This window comes from Euleptes europaea, chromosome 3 (assembly GCF_029931775.1).
Source record: "Euleptes europaea isolate rEulEur1 chromosome 3, rEulEur1.hap1, whole genome shotgun sequence".
In the NCBI taxonomy this organism is placed as follows: domain Eukaryota; kingdom Metazoa; phylum Chordata; class Lepidosauria; order Squamata; family Sphaerodactylidae; genus Euleptes; species Euleptes europaea.
The window spans coordinates 38,511,172-38,529,872 of NC_079314.1; the positions used below are offsets into that span (position 1 = coordinate 38,511,172).

The 18,701-nt window shown below is 42.2% G+C and overlaps 1 protein-coding gene across 1 annotated transcript in view; it reads right to left on the reverse strand.

Annotated features, from left to right (window-relative positions):
• Positions 1-381: 381 nt before the first annotated feature.
• PCLO (piccolo presynaptic cytomatrix protein) overlaps positions 382-18,701 on the reverse strand; it is a 171,879-nt gene continuing 153,559 nt past the window's right edge. The window contains exons 18-26 of the mRNA XM_056845841.1: positions 18,062-18,133; positions 17,139-17,319; positions 16,677-16,871; positions 15,315-15,497; positions 10,088-10,235; positions 7,381-7,448; positions 6,009-6,143; positions 2,687-2,832; positions 382-647 (exon numbers count right to left, since the gene is read on the reverse strand). Of these exons, the coding sequence (XP_056701819.1) occupies positions 507-647; positions 2,687-2,832; positions 6,009-6,143; positions 7,381-7,448; positions 10,088-10,235; positions 15,315-15,497; positions 16,677-16,871; positions 17,139-17,319; positions 18,062-18,133 (1,269 nt within the window). The 3' untranslated portion in view covers positions 382-506. The remainder of the gene's footprint in view (positions 648-2,686; positions 2,833-6,008; positions 6,144-7,380; positions 7,449-10,087; positions 10,236-15,314; positions 15,498-16,676; positions 16,872-17,138; positions 17,320-18,061; positions 18,134-18,701) is intronic.

The following is an 18,701-nucleotide window of genomic DNA, read 5'->3' on the forward strand; positions in this document are numbered from 1 at the left end:
ATAAAGTATCTTTGCCTTCTGGAGCGTCATCTCGCTACAGCCAGTCACCAGATTGTCTGAAGTGAAAAAGAACATGGATGAGTCTTCCCAAGTGTTGGGAATAGGAAAGGCTTAGGTGCTTTTGCATAAAATGAGCTCCCCTCTGGTCACGCCAAGACCCAGATTGATCTGTCTTCCATGCAGAGATTCTGCCTCCAGCTGCAGCCCGCACTGACATCTGCCTTCAAATGCGTTATCTTCATAGCCACAGAGATTCCAGCACCACAGAGCTCTTTTCAAGCACAGCCATTTTGACTTCTGGGCCCAGGGTGGTAGATTTTTTTCTTTGCTGTGTTGTTTTACAATTTCTTTTAACTACAGCAGAACAATTAATTAGCCCTCATGGAAACCTGCTCTTCCTCCTCAGTATTCTGAAAACCTCGCCAAACACAACATCAAACTAGAGTCTTGGAATCACGTGGACAGACACCTCAAAAGCCTAGCTGCCCCCAAGCAGACGTGTTTGCTCAGTGCGCCTGTGTTGAGCTGACCAAAAGTTTGTGCCAGTTTACTATTCTTTTCCTGAGGTCCACTTTGTCAAGCCAGATATATGCCTCGCCAATTAAAGTCTTCTTCATAAACTTCCCTCCATTGGAAACAAGGAGAATCTAGAAACGGAAGAAAAAAGAAAAGAATAGATGGGTTACAGAGATCAGGACTCCAAAAACAGCCTGTGTGACTTAGCAGTTAGAGTACTGGTTTCAGAAGGGGGAAGCCACGCAGGTTTCTTGGTGACTTGGGGGTCAGTTACTGTCTTAGAGCCAAACTATCTTTTGGCAACAATCTTCCTCACACTACAAGTTGCTAGTTGAGAAGTTCTGGACTGCTAATATCCTATTCCTCGCCCCTTTCTTTTTCAGAAACATGATAAAGGGTGTCCAGAGTGCCTTTATTTCACAAATTAATAACTTCATCCATGTCAAATGCAAGCTTTACCTAATAATTTTTATTTGCTTTGATGCAATCAATGCATGTAAGCATGTGCAACATATCCTCAGTCTCTCCCCACCCCATTTTAAGGGAGTGCAAAGGTGAACGGCGTCTTTTCTTTCTGGTCCATACGTCTGCCACTGAGGGAGTGGAGTGTTTCCAGCCAGGGCAGAGGAAGAGAGTCATCCCCTCCCCAGTTCTTCTGTCAGTAAAGCCTGCCTGGGGAAAGGACAGAGATCTTTCCAGTCTATTGCACAAGGTTTGTACTGTCATATCATACGGGATGTGACTTGTTTTGGTAAACTGCCTTGGGTCTTGATTGGTGGGAGAAATATAGGATAGAGACATTTTAAAATAAATAAATAAAAATAACATTCTGCCCAAACAGAACTCAGTCCATTATGTGCTACAGAAATCCCCTCCACTTTTCCCCCCACCTTGCTTCCTTCTGGTCTATTTTCAGAAATATTGATCAGTCCTTTTTTGGTAACTCGCCTTCCTTCCTACCATAGAATGCATTCCATAGCAAGCTCATAAGCATCCCTCCTACTCTTTATTTGGGTTTGTGCTGAGCATGAAATGAGTGGTCAGAGGGCCACTAAGCAAGGCTAGATTTGCCAACTTCAGGTTGTAAAAACTCCAGGAGATTTGGGAGCAGAACCGGGGTTGGGGGGTTGGGGAGGAGCTTCAGCAGGATATAATGCCATAGACATTATGGCTCCAAGGCAGCCATTTTTCTCCAGGGCTGTCATTGGGAGATCAATCCTAGTTTTGAGAGATCTCCCCTAAGCAAGCGCAGATGGCCCTTGCTTCAACTGAAAGTGACTGCATTGTAGGAAAGATGTTCCAGCCCCTTGGTCATTTGATCAACTACTGAATCAGAATTACTCAAAATGTCTGACACAAGGGCTGAATGAGGGCTTGGCATTCCTGAACTATGTTAATAGAAGTGGGGACTCCTCAACTCTTACTGGTTTCAATGACCTTAGCAAAACTAGAGAAATGGAGCTGGGAAACCAACAGGATTAAAGGGTTGGAATACCATTTCTATAAAGAAAGGTCAAAATCTGGAATTTTTCTGTTTAGAAAAAAAAAGAATACTAAGGGGGACATGCTAGAAGTTTATAAAATTATGTGCGGGGCAGGGAAAGTAGAAATAATTTTTTCTTCCTCTCTCATAATGCTAGAAATTGTAGGCAAGATTCAGGGTGGGAAAAAAGGAAGTACTTCTTTACTCAACACCAGAGGATTACTGTTTGCCCTGGAGAAAGTCTTGGGTTTTCCAGAGTACTGCTGAATCACCAGCAGAAATCTGGAAGTGTCTGAGTCCCCGTCCCTTGAAAACACTGCTTTGTAATTGGCTGTAGTGCTTACTGTGAGAAAAACGTCACCCCACCCCCCCAGCTCCCCTCTCTCGTGGTTTGGCTTATGCATGGAATTGGGGATGATTTGACCTGAGCTGATCTCAGGGGAGATCAAAGAATCATGTTACAACAGGCTCAGGAAGACCCAGACATTATGTGGGCTGGGCACAAGGGACAGAAAACTCATGCATAACCCCCATGAAAAACTGAGTTGGACAAGCAGAGAAAGTAAGTGCCCATGCATAAAAGACCTCTATCTGGTTTGTGATTAAGCAAATCAGTGGAAGAGTCTCAAATAGCAACAGACAAAAACAGTAAGCATAATGATAATTTATATTAAAACACAGGATTACCTGGAGAGAATGTCCGCTAGGATTCAAACTGAATCTAAAAGTTTCATTGAACGAAGGTTCTCTGTCATGCCTGCATACTCTTGTTTTCTTCTTCATCACTCTCTTTTGAGTAGCAAGGTTGACAACATACAGCTTCACATATAGATCTGTTCAAATAAACAGTTCAACCTATCACTCAGAAGCCTGTTAATCAATTGAGCACTGGTAAGCCAAAAATTGCACATTGGTAAGGCACTGGCAAACCACCCCATAAACAAAGTCTGCCTAGGAAACGTCGGGATGTGACGTCACCCCATGGGTCAGCAATGACCTGGTGCTTGCACAGGGGACCTTTACCTTTACCTTTTAAAGCTAAAAATAATTGGGACAGCGGGAAAATCTCTCAGTTTTAAATGTGAGGTACAAACAATGTATATCGTTTGCCAATATTAAGCAAAGTGTATATTTTCCAGAAATAAAATTTCAGGTACTTCCATTGAGAACTTACATTCCATGGAAAAGTATTCTCGGACATTCCTCAGAAAACTATTCTCTATTGTCATGATTGTCAAGATTTCCCATTTCTTATATTACCATGTAATCATCAGTGCATTTTCTCCTAGTTTTGTGCCACCTGTAGCCTGGTTGTTAACATAGCTGTTAACTGTCAGACATTATCAATAAAATTGTCACAGATTATAAAAGTATGGAAGAACACAAAAATTTATGGATATGATGTCTTATTAGTACTAAAAAATTATGACTCTTGAAACATGAACACCAAGTGCAGAAGAAAGAGCAATGTTTACTACAGTTTCTCCGGCATCATTAAGATAAGGGGAAAGAAGAGGAGGACATCATGGCCACTTGACCTAGCTGGGTTTCCCTCCCCCTCTTTATTACTTCATATATAAATGTCTGCCTTCTGAGGAGCTGCTATGTACATCTGATAAAAAGGGCTCCAGTCCATGAAAGCTTGAATCTTGTTGATTAAGACTAGTTTGTTTTATCAAATGTTCTATTTAATCTATTTTTCAAATGTCAGAACCATTGGTATAGATTTATTCTATTTATTTATTCTGTTTAGGCTGTATTGTATCCAAGTTTGAAAAGATCTGCTCAAAAAAAAAAAAAAAAAAAGGGTAAAAACTAAATGGAAAATGACTGAAATACCGGACAAAACTAATTGGATTCATAAAATGTTTGAACTAGCAGAAATGGCAAAATTGACTGAGTTGGTAAATCAAAAAGATAATGATGAATTTGTTAAGGAGTGGGAGGCGTGGATTGTTTATTGTAAAAATGAACTTAATGTGCAAAATGTTAAAGGTTATAACTTAGACTAATTCAACTTGTTATCAGTTAAGTCAATTTTCTTGTTTTTTCTTTCTTTCCTTTAATAACTGTAGAAGGTTTTATATTTTTTTTTATAAAGAATTAGAAAATAATTGCTAAGAGGATTACGAAGATAAGTTAGAGACAGAAGAAGGAAGGGGGAGGTCAAAGTAGGGGAAGATGATTGTTATATATATGTTAGATTTAATTGAGAATTAGATAAGATTGAAAGGCAATGTTAATTGATAGTATGGAATGTATGAAAAAACAATAATTTTTTTTTAAAGGGTAAAAACTGGCTTTCTTAGCAGGTGGTTCTGACCGACTTCTAGATGGAGTACAACTTCTAGGGACTGAAGGTTGGCACTTTTGGAACCCAGATCAATGGTGCAACCTAGTCTGTGGTAGCAATCAGAGCCAATAGCACCAAGGACGCTCTGAGTTATTATTTGGATTTTTAAATAATTGATCCAAAAACCAGATATTGCCACACATTCTTTTTTGGGTTCTTGACTTGCTGTCTGCCTGCAGTGCCTGAGGACTAAAGAATAAAATTCATTTTCTGGTTGAAACACTTTAGACAAAAGGAGAAGACTGAGAGGTGATATAATAACCATCTTCAAATACTTGAAGGGCTGTCATATAGAGGATGGTGCCGAGTTGTTTTCTGTGGCTCCAGAAGGTCGGACCAGAACCAACAGGTTGAAATTAAATCAAAAAAGTTTCCATCTAGACATTAGGAAGAACTGTCTAACAGTTAGAGCAGTTCCTCAGTGGAATAGGCTTCCTCGGGAGGTGGTGAGCTCTCCTTCCCTGGAGGTTTTTAAGCAGAGGTTAGATGGCCATCTGTCAGCAATGCTGATTCTGTGACCTTAGGCAGATGATGAGAGGGAGGGCATCTTGGCCATCTTCTGGGCATGGAGTAGGGGCCATTGGGGGTGTGGGGGGAGGTAGTTGTGAATTTCCTGCATTGTGCAGGGGGTTGGACTGGAGGTGACCCTGGAGGTCCCTTCCAACTCTATGATTCTATGTTTGTCTCAATTTTTATAGAGGCATTTCATCCTATATTCTGTAGGGGTGAGGGGGTGATGTTCCAGCTAGGAGCTATCTGCTCTTCCTCCTCTTTTATGCTGTTTTATTTTTAAAAAGGACTTTTTTTGACTTTGTATGTCTGTGAGAGAGTATGGAGACAGATATTTGGAACAAACAAATCTTGACGTATCTGAGGGACACACTGCGATATATTGAGATGGGTGTGATGTTCGCCTGAGGGGCTCTTCCATGCAAAGCGTCCTGGGGAGGAGAAGATTTGCAACAGGAAACTTGTCCCCCCCAATGTTCCCCCCAACACTTCCAGATTCGTATTTATGAGGTAAAAATGGTTCCTGCAATCCTTGAAATGGGGGGGGGGAACAGCTGGGAGGGGGTTGTGCCTTTCTTTTTTTCTCCTCAGGCCGTTTACTAGCTGACCCTGGTTTTCTTTGTTTCCACTTCTTCCTCCCTTGTGGTGGTAGGATGTTTTTTTGTGTTCTCTATTGCTTTTCATGCTGTCGGTTGGTTGAAAGTTGTATCTTGTAGTATTTTTTTTAAGCTTCTGGGCTTTTAGTGTCAATGTGAGTTTGTATATCTTTGTATATTGCGTTTACTGTATTTTTCAACTCTTCATGGAAGCCACCTTATGAGTGGCTGGTGGGGGAAGGGTTAAGCACCCCCTCCCGTCTTGCAGGGCTTTTTAAATTGCAAGGTCACCACTTCCTGAGGGCACACTGCAAGGATATGGGGTAATATTACAGGCAGTTGTGGGGTAGCATTCATTTTGGCCTTAAAAAACATTCATTCTTTCCTTGACCATTGCCTTTAGCAAGGATATTTCCCACTAGCAAGAGAATTTGCCCCCAAACTCCTGACTCTGCAGAGATTACAAGAATGCAGTAATCGATGATGAGTACATATGAATTATTAACTGGAATATTATTTCCATATTAAAATGCCCATGTGCAACTGGTACCTGGTAAGTGATCTGGTGATTTAAACTTGTATGTGATGTTTCTACACTGAAGGATCTCCACTATTAGCTGTTCACCATCTGTCTTCATTTCCTTCTTTAGAGCAATCTTTATTTCACCCACCATCTGGGTTTTACCTGCAAATGAAGAAAGGATATGCATTGGTTCATCAGCAACGAGAGGAGAAAAATTGGGATGAACTGAATATGCTTGACGGTGTGGTTATAACAAATATGAAGAATTAACCATGAGAACAAAGAGTTAACACTGACAATGATCAGTAGTAGTCATTACAAATCAGTTACTGTGATGCTTGATTTGTGGGGCACCAACAGATAGCCTTTCAGAGGTTTTTGCAATCTCAGGCGCTCTGCACTTGGAAGACTAAAAATAGGCACTGCCGGCTGTACTCTGAAAGACTTCAAGCTGGCTATTTTTCGCTTCAGTGTCTTGGAGCAATGTGAAAAACAGAACAGCGTTTTCGAGGCTCACAGTTCCAGATAAGAGAAGGTTTGTACAGCTAAAGCTGGAAAAGGATCTAAGATGCTGAATGTTCTCCATAAATGACATACTCTGCTCACAACAGAGTTCTTCCTATGGAAGGAATTCATGACATTACTTTCAGCTAAAGAACACATGCAGCCAAGTGACAGCCACATATTGGGATGAGCTCTGTTAGTCTCTTGCCATGAAAACCCCAAAAGGGGTCACCATAAGTCGGCTGTGACTTGAAGGCACTTTACAGACACACAAACCTACATGCAGTGGGACGCAACTGTGCATCTCAGATCCATGTGCTCCTCCAATACACGGAAGAAGAAGAGTTGTTTTTATACCCCGCTTTCCTCTACCTAAAGGAGTCTTAAAGCGTCTCACAATCACCTTCCCTTCCCCTAGCCACAACAGACACCTTGCGAGGGAGGTGGGGCTGAGAGAGCTCTAAGAGAACTGTGACTGGCCCAAGGTGACCCAGCAAGCTTCACGAGGAGGGGTGGGGAAACAAACCTGGTTCACCAGATTAGAGTCTGCTGCTCATATGGAGGAGTGGGGAATCAAAACGTTTCTCCAGATTAGAGTCCGCCACTCTTAACCACTACACCACACTGGAGGAAGTCATGTGAGACCCAGGGAACTGTGCTGATAAGTAAGCATGATTTGCCGGACCTCACTGCTTATCACACCGGCCATTAGGATCAGCAAAGGCAAGGAACACATCTAGCCCTCTCGTCCCTCAGTACAGGCCTTTGCTTTTGCTTGTATAAGTGTGTTGCTGCCATATAGTTCTATGGGGAATAATAAAATGCAGAATGGAGAAAAGGTGTTTGTAACAAAAGATGTCTGTAAAGTTCATCTGACATTAACATGTTCATTTACCTTCAGACTCTGTTAATCCTACTCCTGATGGCTTCAGTGCTTCTTGTGCATTCTGGTTCATCTTTCCTCTGTTGAAAAATACAAAGCCCTCGACTGATAATGCTGTGACACAGAGATCGGTCAAAAAACAAAGATTTTCTGGGGTGCTTTGAGAGAAGTTCATTCCTTGACCTTCACAACCATGGAAGTAACCTTGGACTGCAGCGGCACCAAATTTCAGCATCATCACTGTCTGGCCTCTGTGTGGATGACGGATGCAGCAAAACCAGGCCATTCACAGCTATGGTGTTGTGTGTGGGGTCTCCATATAGTTGGGTGTGTGTGTGCGCATATGCAGGAACAAATGACTTAGTAAATTAATCTCCACCCCCACCAAAAACTAAACATGCTCCCTAAAGAGCGGAATGTCAGGGTTGAGCGGTGACCATGGGAGATCCGTGGCACCCTTTCTGTCTCAGGAGAGATGGAAGAGAATGAGGCTCACCTACCCTCATTCTATGACAAGCTAAAAAAACTCCACCGTTATTTCCTGTGGGTATCAACTTCCTTGATCTGCTGTAGAAGTACCTCATTGATTCTGTTATCTTCATTAGCTCAAGGGATAAGTATTTTGAAATGTTCATCCTCCAACGCTTTCCAAAACTTATTATATTATTAGGGAATAATATAACTAATTACATACTTAAGTTACGTAATCATACTTGTGACTGAAAACTCTTTTTACTTCAGGGAGTAATTTCTTCTAATCTACAGGCTAAACAATTTAGCAATTTTTAATCATAGAAGAAGAGTTGGTTTTTTTATGCCAATTTTCTCTACCTTTTAAGGAGAATCAAACAGACTTACCATCTCCTTCCCTTCCTCTCCCCACAACAGATACCTTGTGAGGTAGGTGGGGTGGAGAGAGCTCTAAGAGAACTGTGACTAGCCCAAGGTCACCCAGCAGGCTTCATGTGTAGGAGTGGGAAACCAACCCGGTTCACCAGATTAGAGTCTGTCGCTCATGTGGAGGAGTGGGGAATCAAACCTGGTTCTCTAGTTTAGAGTCCACTGCTCTTACCCACTACACCACGCTGGCTATCATACAAAACCTTATAGGCCAAACTGATTCTTCTAGAAGACGTACAAGAGAAAACTTTTTTTTAAAAAAACAACATTAAGATGGATGGCTTCTTGTTATCTTCTGCTGCCATATGTTAGTGCTGCCCTGAACACCCTATATCATACGAAGAAACAGTGAATGGATTGGAGTTCCTCTGGAAGTAGGGTTGCCAGGTGGCTTGGAATGGCAAGCAATAGCATGCCAATCCATCGGCTGTTTCAAAGCAAGGATCGTGTGCACATGACTGCGAGCAACACAATGCAATCCTGTCACTTCTGGTTTACTTCCAGAAACGTCAGAGCGCGACAGGATGATTTACCACTCAAATGGGGGTTTGAGTGGTAAATCGTCCCATTGCGCTGTGGCGCTTCCGGAAGTAAACTGGAAATGATGGGATCGAATAGCTCGTGGCCACGCGCGTGTAATTCTGGCCCCAAAATCTCCTGTTGGAGGAGAGGGGGGACCTGGAAACCCTATCTGGAAGACAATCTCCTGAGGCCAAGGTTGGCTTGTACGGATCGTAAGAATGCTTGTGATGTCCGATGGAACACTTGATAGCAAAATGGAAGAACTAAAGCAGACAAGTCTTCACTTACACATCAACAAGGCATCTCGTCTAGAAGAGAAATACTTTGCCCAATAAGGTTGGCCAGAATAGTGGCAGGAGATTGACATTGCCATGGTCTCGCATTGATCTAATACTTCTTGTAGTGGGTGTGGCTTAGTCCACTTCTGTCCCTTGCATTCTAGGGGCAAAATGATGCATTATGGTCCCCAATAATTTAATATTTATTAGAAAGCTAGTAAATTTATATTAATATGATGTTCTATATTTGTCACCTACCGGCATATGCATAAATTTCATCACTATAGTTAATATTATTGACAACTTTTTCCAGCAATTCATTCCACCACAGCACACAAACAAGAAGAGGGATTTCTTGGCATCTTCTCCTTTCTATGCTCTGTTTCAACAGGAAGACAGCTTAGGAGGGTCTGTTTTTAAAATTCCTCCAAAAAATAGTTTCAAAATGCTCTGGGAATATTCTGAGGATAATTTCTCTGCACAGTTTCATGTGGCTGAATTATTTCGCTGAAGTCTGAAGGAGTTCTAGGCTGAGGTTGGGCGTAATGTTTGTTCTGCTTCCCGCTTCAGCCTTCTAGGACTTCTTGGCTGAGTTTTATGACTGCTTAATGTTTGAAGATCGGTCTACAAGTTTAAAGCAAATTTGCCGGAGGTAAGCCCCATCGACTTACTTCTGAGTAAACGTGGGCTGCATGAATGTCTCAAGGGGGAAAGGACATCAAACAGTTTGCTGAGGACTAGGAACATAAGTAGGTTCCCAACCTCCAGGTGGTGGCTGGAGATCTCCTGCTATTACAACTGATCTCCAGGTGACAGAGATCAGTTCCCCTGGAGAAAATGGCCGCTTCGGCAATTGGACTCTAGGGCATTGAAGTCCCTCCCCTCTCCAAACCCCAGCCTCCTCAGGCTCTACCCACAAAATCTCCAGGTATTCCCCAACCCAGAGCTGGCAACCCTAAACATAAGTCCAGTTAATGGCTTCTCCACGCGTAGTAAAAGCAGTTTGGACAAAGCCTTACATTCTTGGAATGGGAAATGGATTGCTGTCCCCGGTAGTGCTGGTGCTGCTGCTTCCTTCGCTGTCCACACTGTATCCGCTGCCAAAGCTACTGGCTGATGAGCCTGCGGAGACGGAGCTTTCTCCTGGTCGGTGGTTGGTGGGCTTTGCTGTATGAAGTAGGAATGGCAGGTTATCAGACAAGCAGGCACGGCCTCAGTGAAAACAACATTAATAGCACCTGGCTATTCAAGAGGTAAGAGGCCAGAAACAAACAAGCAAACAAACAAAACACAAGCCCAAAACAAACCCAAACCCTTCTACTTGTTGCTCCTAATTTCCATTAGGTCATTATTCTTTCCTGGTCAACCTATTTGACAGTTTGCACCAAGGCTAATCATGGCGGCATCATTTTTAAAATTCTGATTTCCAACTGGTAGAAAGCTCTCATTTGCTAATAAGTAATAACTGTACAATCCAACCTCACTAATCACTACACTGGTAGAGTTGCCAACCTCCAGGTACTAGGTAACTAGAGGAAACGAAAACCTATGCTGCTATAGTACAGACTGAGAAAACCACCCAGCAGTGACCAATCCAGTTAGGAATTTAGGTTTATTTGTATTGTATATAAAGTATGGGTTATTTTTTTGAAGAACAAATGTGCAGTAAACTTTGAGATGATATATGCAATTAAGATTTGATTGAGCCTTCGTGCTGGTGGTTTTCTCAACCTCCAGGGACCAGCTAGAGATCTTCTGCTATTACAACTGATCTCCAGCTGATAGAGATCAGTTCCCCTGGAGAAAATGGCCATGTTGGCAATTGGCCTTTATGCCATTGAAGACTGAACAGTTTGTCATACAGTGCCACAGAAATTGTACAGGAAACATTGGCTATCCGGCTGTCCTCGACTTGGGCCAGGGCTGAGAAAGCCCTGTCTAGGGAGGCCTGAGCTTTGAACAACCTAGTTCAGTTTTGTCAGGCCTGGAAAGGCTGTTCAGCCAGGCATATAGTTGAGGGCAGTGACAGTATACAGCAAATCTTTCAGCTAGCCTAGACTTTGTGGGGCCCCCTCCCCATTATGCAATATGTACACCGTTGCTTTTTTAGCACCATCTATTGTCCTGTTTTAATTTAGTTTTAATCCATGTATTCATTTAGTGTATTGTAAATAGTTACCCGCTCTGAGCCCTGCTATGCAGGGGGAGGGTGGGCTATAAATATAAGTATAAATAAAGAAACAAATGCCACATAACTGTTTGACTATATTTCTCAACTGCTCCTTAAAAATTCAAACAAGCTTACAAAGAGTGTTAACAGTCAAAAACCCTGTCTTTCGGAAAACTCTTTTGGCAGAATTTCAAACCTTTTATTCTGTATTCTGAATTCATGTTAAAAACTGTGTCATCGCCAAAGAAAATATGGGAGCATACATTTACTGTTTTATTGTTTTAATGTCTCCAAATTTATTACCCTTTCCCACAAGCCAAGTTGAGAAATATGCTGAAAATTCAACACCGCACAAAATAAAACCTGCCAATGAAGCTCTGTATTAGTTTACATTTTGAACACAATTATCCAGGACAATAACAGAAAATTTAAGCGCGCGTGTACACACACACACACACACACACACAAAAGAGCAAAAGTGTGGAGTCACTTGCAAAAATTATCTACGAGGGGCATCTTTCCCCATTACTACCTTTAAAATCCAGGTTAATTAAAGGAAGGAATTCAAAAGGAACATTTAAAAATGTTCTCCAGTTATTGTGATGTTGCAGAGAGAAGGGCTGTGGTGCTCCATGGCAAAGCTCACGATTCTTCCTCAGACGTTTCAAAGGTTCTGGTTTCATTTGATAACGGAAGTTTTCGGACAAAGGATCTGAACAATTTCATGTAACTGTATGTCAACTTAGGAAGGTGGGAGAGTAGTGACAGCAAAAGTACTGAAATGCAGCAACGCTCAAAAAGGAAAAGAGACAGCTAAAGATCATTGATATCTGTAGACTGAGCAGTGGCAGGGATTCACTGTTGGTTCCTTGAAAACTGATTCTTTTTTTTCTTTTTTTTGGCAGCTGAAAAGCCCATTTTGTTTTTCTGGAAAATATTTTTTACTAAGTTACAGGGATCCCAAGGCTACATTGTCAGTGGCAAGATTTATTTCAGTCCTTATATCCCTCAAACATTAGATATATGCTGCTCAAGATCAATGGATCAAGTAGCTTCTAAGGGATAAAGGAAAGGAAATTACGTGCAGAAATGCCTACCATAAATAAAGTTTATTTGGGCAGCAAATGTATTTGCAATGTGAAGGATTCATCCAAAATAGTGGCAGAGGATGACAGAGTGGAGCTAGCTGTTCAAATGTTCTGCAGTGCAAGAGATTGAGTAGATATTTATTTTTTCTGCCCAACCATTTCCCCTCTAAAACCAACGTAGTGGTAAAAAACTCTCTGCTAAATGCAGAGTAAAAGTACCAATCCAGTGATAAAAAGATCTTTGCTAAATGCAGAGTAAAAGTATAAAAATACATCAGAAAGCGAGTCAGCATGCTATAGTGGTTAGAGTCGAGGATCTGGGAGACCCACTCTGCTGTGGAAGATGGAATCTGGTTTTCGGCAATTATAAAATTTTATTGTACGTGGTTTTATTGTATTGCATGTGGGGGTGTTGTGAGCCGCCTTGAGCCTGGCTTGGCCAGGGATGAGGGCAAGATATAAATAAATAAATAAACAAACCTATCTCACAGGGTTATTGTGTGAATAAAACAGAGGAGAGGACAATGATGAAAGATGCTTTGGGTCCCCAACAGGGAGAAAGACAGGGTATAAATGACAATGGTAACAACAGGAAACTAGAAATACCCCTCAAAAAAGCAAAGAAATGCAACATGGAACAGTTCTTAGGCCCACTGGACATCATGGGAATCTTTGCAACACACTGAGCAAAAGTGTGGTATACTGGTGGGAGTCTTGAGCATGGAAGACCTGGGTTCAAATCCCCACCTAGACATGAAGCTTAGTGAATGGCATCCCTGCGTCTCACAAGAACCTATATCATAAGAGTTGTTAAGGAAAAAAATGAAATAATTTCATTATGGTGTTTTCCTCTAAACCTGTGTCTTAATTTTGTACTTACAAGATATTTTAAACAGTGAATTTTGTATGTTTGGAGTCCATCAATAACAATTGCAGGGGCATCAACGCACACTCAAGTGCAACACCATGACAAATGGGAATGCCTTTCCCTGCCTTAGAAAATCTGTTAAAGTCGATCCTAACATTTCTCCCCGCCCAATTCAGACATCACAGTCAAACCACAATTTGGCTACTCTAAACGGACTTTATGCGCATGCAGTCCCTTCTCTCCTTATGTGCTTACATTTATTTCCTCAGTTCCTGTAAGTTCATTTGCTATGTATCTTTCCATTTCCCCGCTGCACTGGAATATGTTTTGGGACAAGCTGGCTTAGAGGTAACAAACACCAACCTTGCTGCTGATATCTGAGAAGTGAGGTAATCTGACATCTATTTCTGGGTAAATCAGTAGAAATTGTTAGTGAAGAAGATAGAATTATTAAGTGCACTATTGAGCACATAGAGGAGCAAAGCTTCTGCAAAGAAGTCCTGCCTCATCAAGCTTTTAGAGTTCTTTGAGACCAAGCATGTGAATAAAGGTAACCTGGTGGCTATTATATCATTGGACTGCCCAAAAGCTTTTGAAAAGGTCGCTCATCAAAAACTCACGAGGAAGCTCAGCAGTCATAGGATAAGGATGGATCCTCTGGTGGATTGGTTAAATGACAGCAAGCAGAGAGTAGAAAGAAACGGATAGTTTTCGCAATGGAGAGAAGTGAGCAGGGGGATCCCACAAAGGATTATTATTGCACTCAGTGCTGTTAAATGAAGATGACCAAGTGGTTGGGTAGTCTTCCCTCTGAGGAGAAATTAAGGTGTTTGGGACTTAACTTTAAAGAAAAAATAAGTAAGCAACGTTAAGACAGAGGTTTGTATAATTATGTATGGGAGGTCGAAAGTGGACAAAGGGAACTTTTTCTCCTTCTCCCGTAATACTTGTGGGCATCCAATGAAATTGATGGGCAATGCATTCAGGACTGAAAAAATAAAATACTTCTTTACTTAAGGAGTAATTAAATTGTGAAATTTCCTGCCGGTGGAGGCAGCGATAGCCACAACCATAAATGGCTTTATAGGGGGATTCGTTCATTAATATCAAGGTAATTAAAAGCCTGTCACACAAACCAGGAGTGACCAATTTTTTATTGGTGTGAAATGGCAAAACTTATTCTTCATTACCTTAATGGCTCAGCTATTTTGAAACAGCAGATTAAAGAACCTGAACATTATGACAACCAAGGAGTTCAAAGTATTCATTTATCAGTGATGATTTTATCTTACAAAGACAGGCAAAGTTTCAAGAAAATTGGACCAAGTGGCCCAACTCTAACGGCTCCTGGACAAGGTGCCCCCAGCTATCCTACCTGCAAAGGGGAAAAGGGTCCTACCCACACAAAGGAGAGAGGGTAGAACATAAAGCAAGCCAGAACAGCATCTCTGCTGGGTTGTGTGCCTTGCTTTAGCTGGCTGGGAGCTACTTTCCCTGGGCCACAGTCTGGGAACTTTGGAGAATTAAAAAAGCAACAACCAAAAAACCCCACACAAGACACCTGCTGTGGCTGCTGGTAAGCACCTGATCATGAAAAGTGACACAAATTTTTTGCGAGTGTTTTCCATAATGCTTAAAAATCCCAGGTTTGTGTAATCATTCTAGAAAATCACGGTAACGAATCAAAACAGCAATTTTCGTGTATATTTTTGGCTCAGGAATTCAGGAATGCACATCCCTAGTCACAACCTATAGACTTTAAGGTTGTAAAAATGTTTCACCACACTCAAACAAATCATGTTCACTACATGTTATTTAGTAAGCAATGTCAGCAGAGACAATCCACTTTTGGACAAAGGTTCCTGGAATCTGAACGCTCTATAATTCAGACAGCCTTTCAAAATGGGGGCTTGTACCGGAGTAGTAAGATTGGGAAACATTTTACTTTTTTCTCAAACCGAACACTGTAGAAAGAGGGTTGAATTTCAATCTCTGCTGAATTAGCAAGAGGTGTGGTATGGGTTTGTCTAAAGAAAGGCAATCTATAAATATTTTAAGGAAAAAAGAAAAGAAAGGTGGCATTTGAAAAGTTGACTTCTTAGGCCTGGCTTTGTGCTCACCTCCTTCGGGCTTGGCAGGTCCATCGGACATCACTTTCCTGAGGGCTAGCTGGTTTTGGTCTTTGCTGTCACTGGCTGGTGGAGGCAGATTGTCAGACTGAGTTCTTTGAATGGGGAGGACGCCTGCAATGCTGTGCCTGTGCTGCTTCCTTGCATTATTAGATTGACCGCTTTTATGTGCTGCTGTGGCAGTGTGGGTGAAATGGAAACCCAGAGTATGTATCCTCAGATGGAACCAGCTTAAATGTCAGTCATGCAAACAGAAGTGGGGGAACGGGGGATTTTCTTTTTCCATATTTAAATATGTAAGTGTCTGAACACCAAAGAGACATCACATGCACAGCATTAAAAGGGGGGGGCAATTCAACTGGCTGTTTCTTTTGAACATCGACACGAAAGATGAAGAAGACGGAGAATGTTTCGCTTCCTTTTTTTCTGAGTTATGACTTTACGCCACGTCAGATCATCGTAAGGACAACACAAGAATGCCACAGATGGATTATACTCATTTCCCCACAACTTAACCCTCAACCAGCAATTCCAGGAGGGACGACTTGCAGTCTGGGGAGCTGAGAAGGCACTGCAACTTGTGAAACCTCACTGCTTTTCAATAATAACTGCACCAAAAAATCAAACCCACCCCTTGCATAATGTTGACCCAGCAGAGCTAATGAGATGTTTATTAATAATTTCTTGCTGCCAGATCGCCCTCGCATCCATCTTGTACCATCTTGACTAGCTTTTGACTTTGGGATTAGAATTCTGTCATGGAATGTAAACGGTTGATATAGTAGAATTTCTTGCTGGCTTACAAATACCTCAAGGATGTTGTCTTTAACAATCATGTCAAAAAAAAAAAAAAAACCAGAATGGCCATTGCTTGCCAGAGCAAGCAAACTGAGCCATGTTCGGTAAAGGCTGAAATTGTTTTATGGGTTTCTTAAAGGTTTTCAGGTTCGTGTTTGCTCACTGATGCAAACATCCCGCTTTACTCAGTAAGATGCGGGGTGAGGTGCTAGAAGCAAACTTGCTGAAGTTTGAATTATTGGTTGAGGTGTTTAGTCACACTAAATCAATGACACACAACAGAATTTTCCCACACTGTGCACTGTGGACTACGGAATGGACAGAAATGCAGAGAAACAGCCAGTTTTGCAGCAGACTACGTAAATAAAAGAGTAGAGCTAAAGAGGAGGAATATATTTATATATATTGACATACGGACAAAGAGGGGTATGTTGACTCAGTGTGCTGAGAACAGAAAGAAAAGCCCTGCAAGGAAAGGACAGGCTGGGAGGGGGAGGGGAAGCAACAGATGAATATTAAGCTGCCATGCTGAGGAATTTTATTTGCGTCTTTTACTTGGTTGAAGGCGGAGCTGTTGGACAGCTGCTTCAGCAGCGGCGATGGCTGCCCCAGCATCTTCAAGGTGAGTTTGAGTGACGCTGGTTTTGCTTTGGCTGCGGGATGGTCCGTGAGAGCGTAGGTGTCCTTCAGAGGACGATTTAGAGCTTCCAGGACTGCTGTGGGACTTCTCAATGGTGGGCACCTGCATGTCTGGTGGCCAAGGGAAAACATTGTGGTTATCCAGCAGGAAAATCAGTATCTCTGCTTCACAGACACAAAACAACTGTAGCTTTAGCTGATCCTGAAAGCTCCGGTGACTAAAGATCTCCTCAGATAAAACTCTTTGCTCAGAGCCTGTTGTTATGGTGAGGGCCTTTAACTGTAACAGACACTAGCTGCTGAGCCTCAGCGTGGACTAACAGAGGGAGGTAGCAGGAAGCTTCCATATGCATACACACAGAGAGAAAAATCTCTTACCTTTGGATGGATCAGGGAAAATCCCATGACTTCTGCTCTTGATGACGGATGGTTTTGGTGACTGCTGGCTGCTCTGTCCAGAATGAGATTTCCCATGGTCAATGCTTTCGCTTTGCTCCTTCAGCGGATACCACCGAGGAGTGTTATCCAGTTGAGAGGTGCTAGACAGCTCAATTAATACCTGCACAGGGGCACAGAAAGCAAGATTCCAGAACGAACCCTTATGACTGATGTGCGTATAGCTCAAGGTTTTCTTCAGTCAAAACAAAGCAGAATGACAAGTAGACTACAAAAATACATCTGGCATGTAATATGAAGGCAGAGAACATTTCAGAACAGATAGGATACTAAGAAATGTTTCTTAAATATTTTTGCCTTCTAATTTTTCCATATGGTGCCCTGGAGATACTGGTATTATTATGCTGTTGAAGCACGCACCTCTTTACAGAGAATCAGAAACCAGGCCCAAGGACATCTCAGCTTTAGGGAGACACAGGAGGAGGGGACATAGTAGGCAGGCAATAATGAGATGAATAATCTGTCTGCGAGGAAGGAGGGGGGGCTGCAGCAGAAATGGGTGAAATGGGCAAGCCGTGCTCTTGTGCAAGCCGTTGCTCCATTCGCAGAACTTGTTTCATGTGTACAAGAGCATTTGCTGCAGCCCCTCATGGCGTTTCTGAGGATCCACCAGGTGCAGCGTTTCAAGGGATTCAGGGAAATGGAAGGTGGCAAAGATCTCTGGTACAAATTCACCCAGTTTATGGAAGGGTTCTTAAAGCTCATTACCTTTTCCCCACATAAGCATATTATCTCTCGAGAATAACAGAATGGCTTGGTGAAAAATATATTGTGGGAACGTACTCTGAGTTAACTACCCTGTGTGGTGAGATAAAGCAGCGAAGCTAGCAAAACGAATCGCTCACCTCACCAAGCAAGTCATTGGAGGAGAATCTATCATAGTCCCAGACTGTAACTTCTAAGGTTTTCTTCTTCAGCTACAATTGAAATAAAAAAAAAAAAATTAGCTTGAAGCGGGCAAGTCCAACCCATAAAATATGCCTTTCACCTGCCCCCAACACTTTTCACTAGGACAGCCAGGCAATTACCGTCCACATGTCAACCTTGGCCTTGGAAAACCGGTTTTGGGCAAAGCTGAAATTTCTTCTCATGATGGATGAACTCGTCTTGCGGAACTCGGTGCAGTTCTTGTGCCAAGCCTGGCTGTGCTCCCAGAGTCCACACTCTGACTATTAAAAAGTTGATAGCAGCTGGTCATCTTCCCATAGCACTTAGTGAGTAGCTGGGACTTCAAAAGCCCACTGGGGCATGGCCGAGTCACTTATGTGGCCATTTCAAACAGTACTCCTCCCAGATTCAGGCACAATAGATCAATCACCTGTCTTAACATCAGGCTTCACAGTTATGAAGAGGATTTCTCAGAAGTAAAGTTTATCATGGTTAGCTTGCCAGTTCAGCACAAGGTACTCTATATTTAAGCTGGTGCTGGGGCCACTGGTTTTTCATTGTTTGCCAAACACATAAGGCTGATGGGGTGCCATCTGG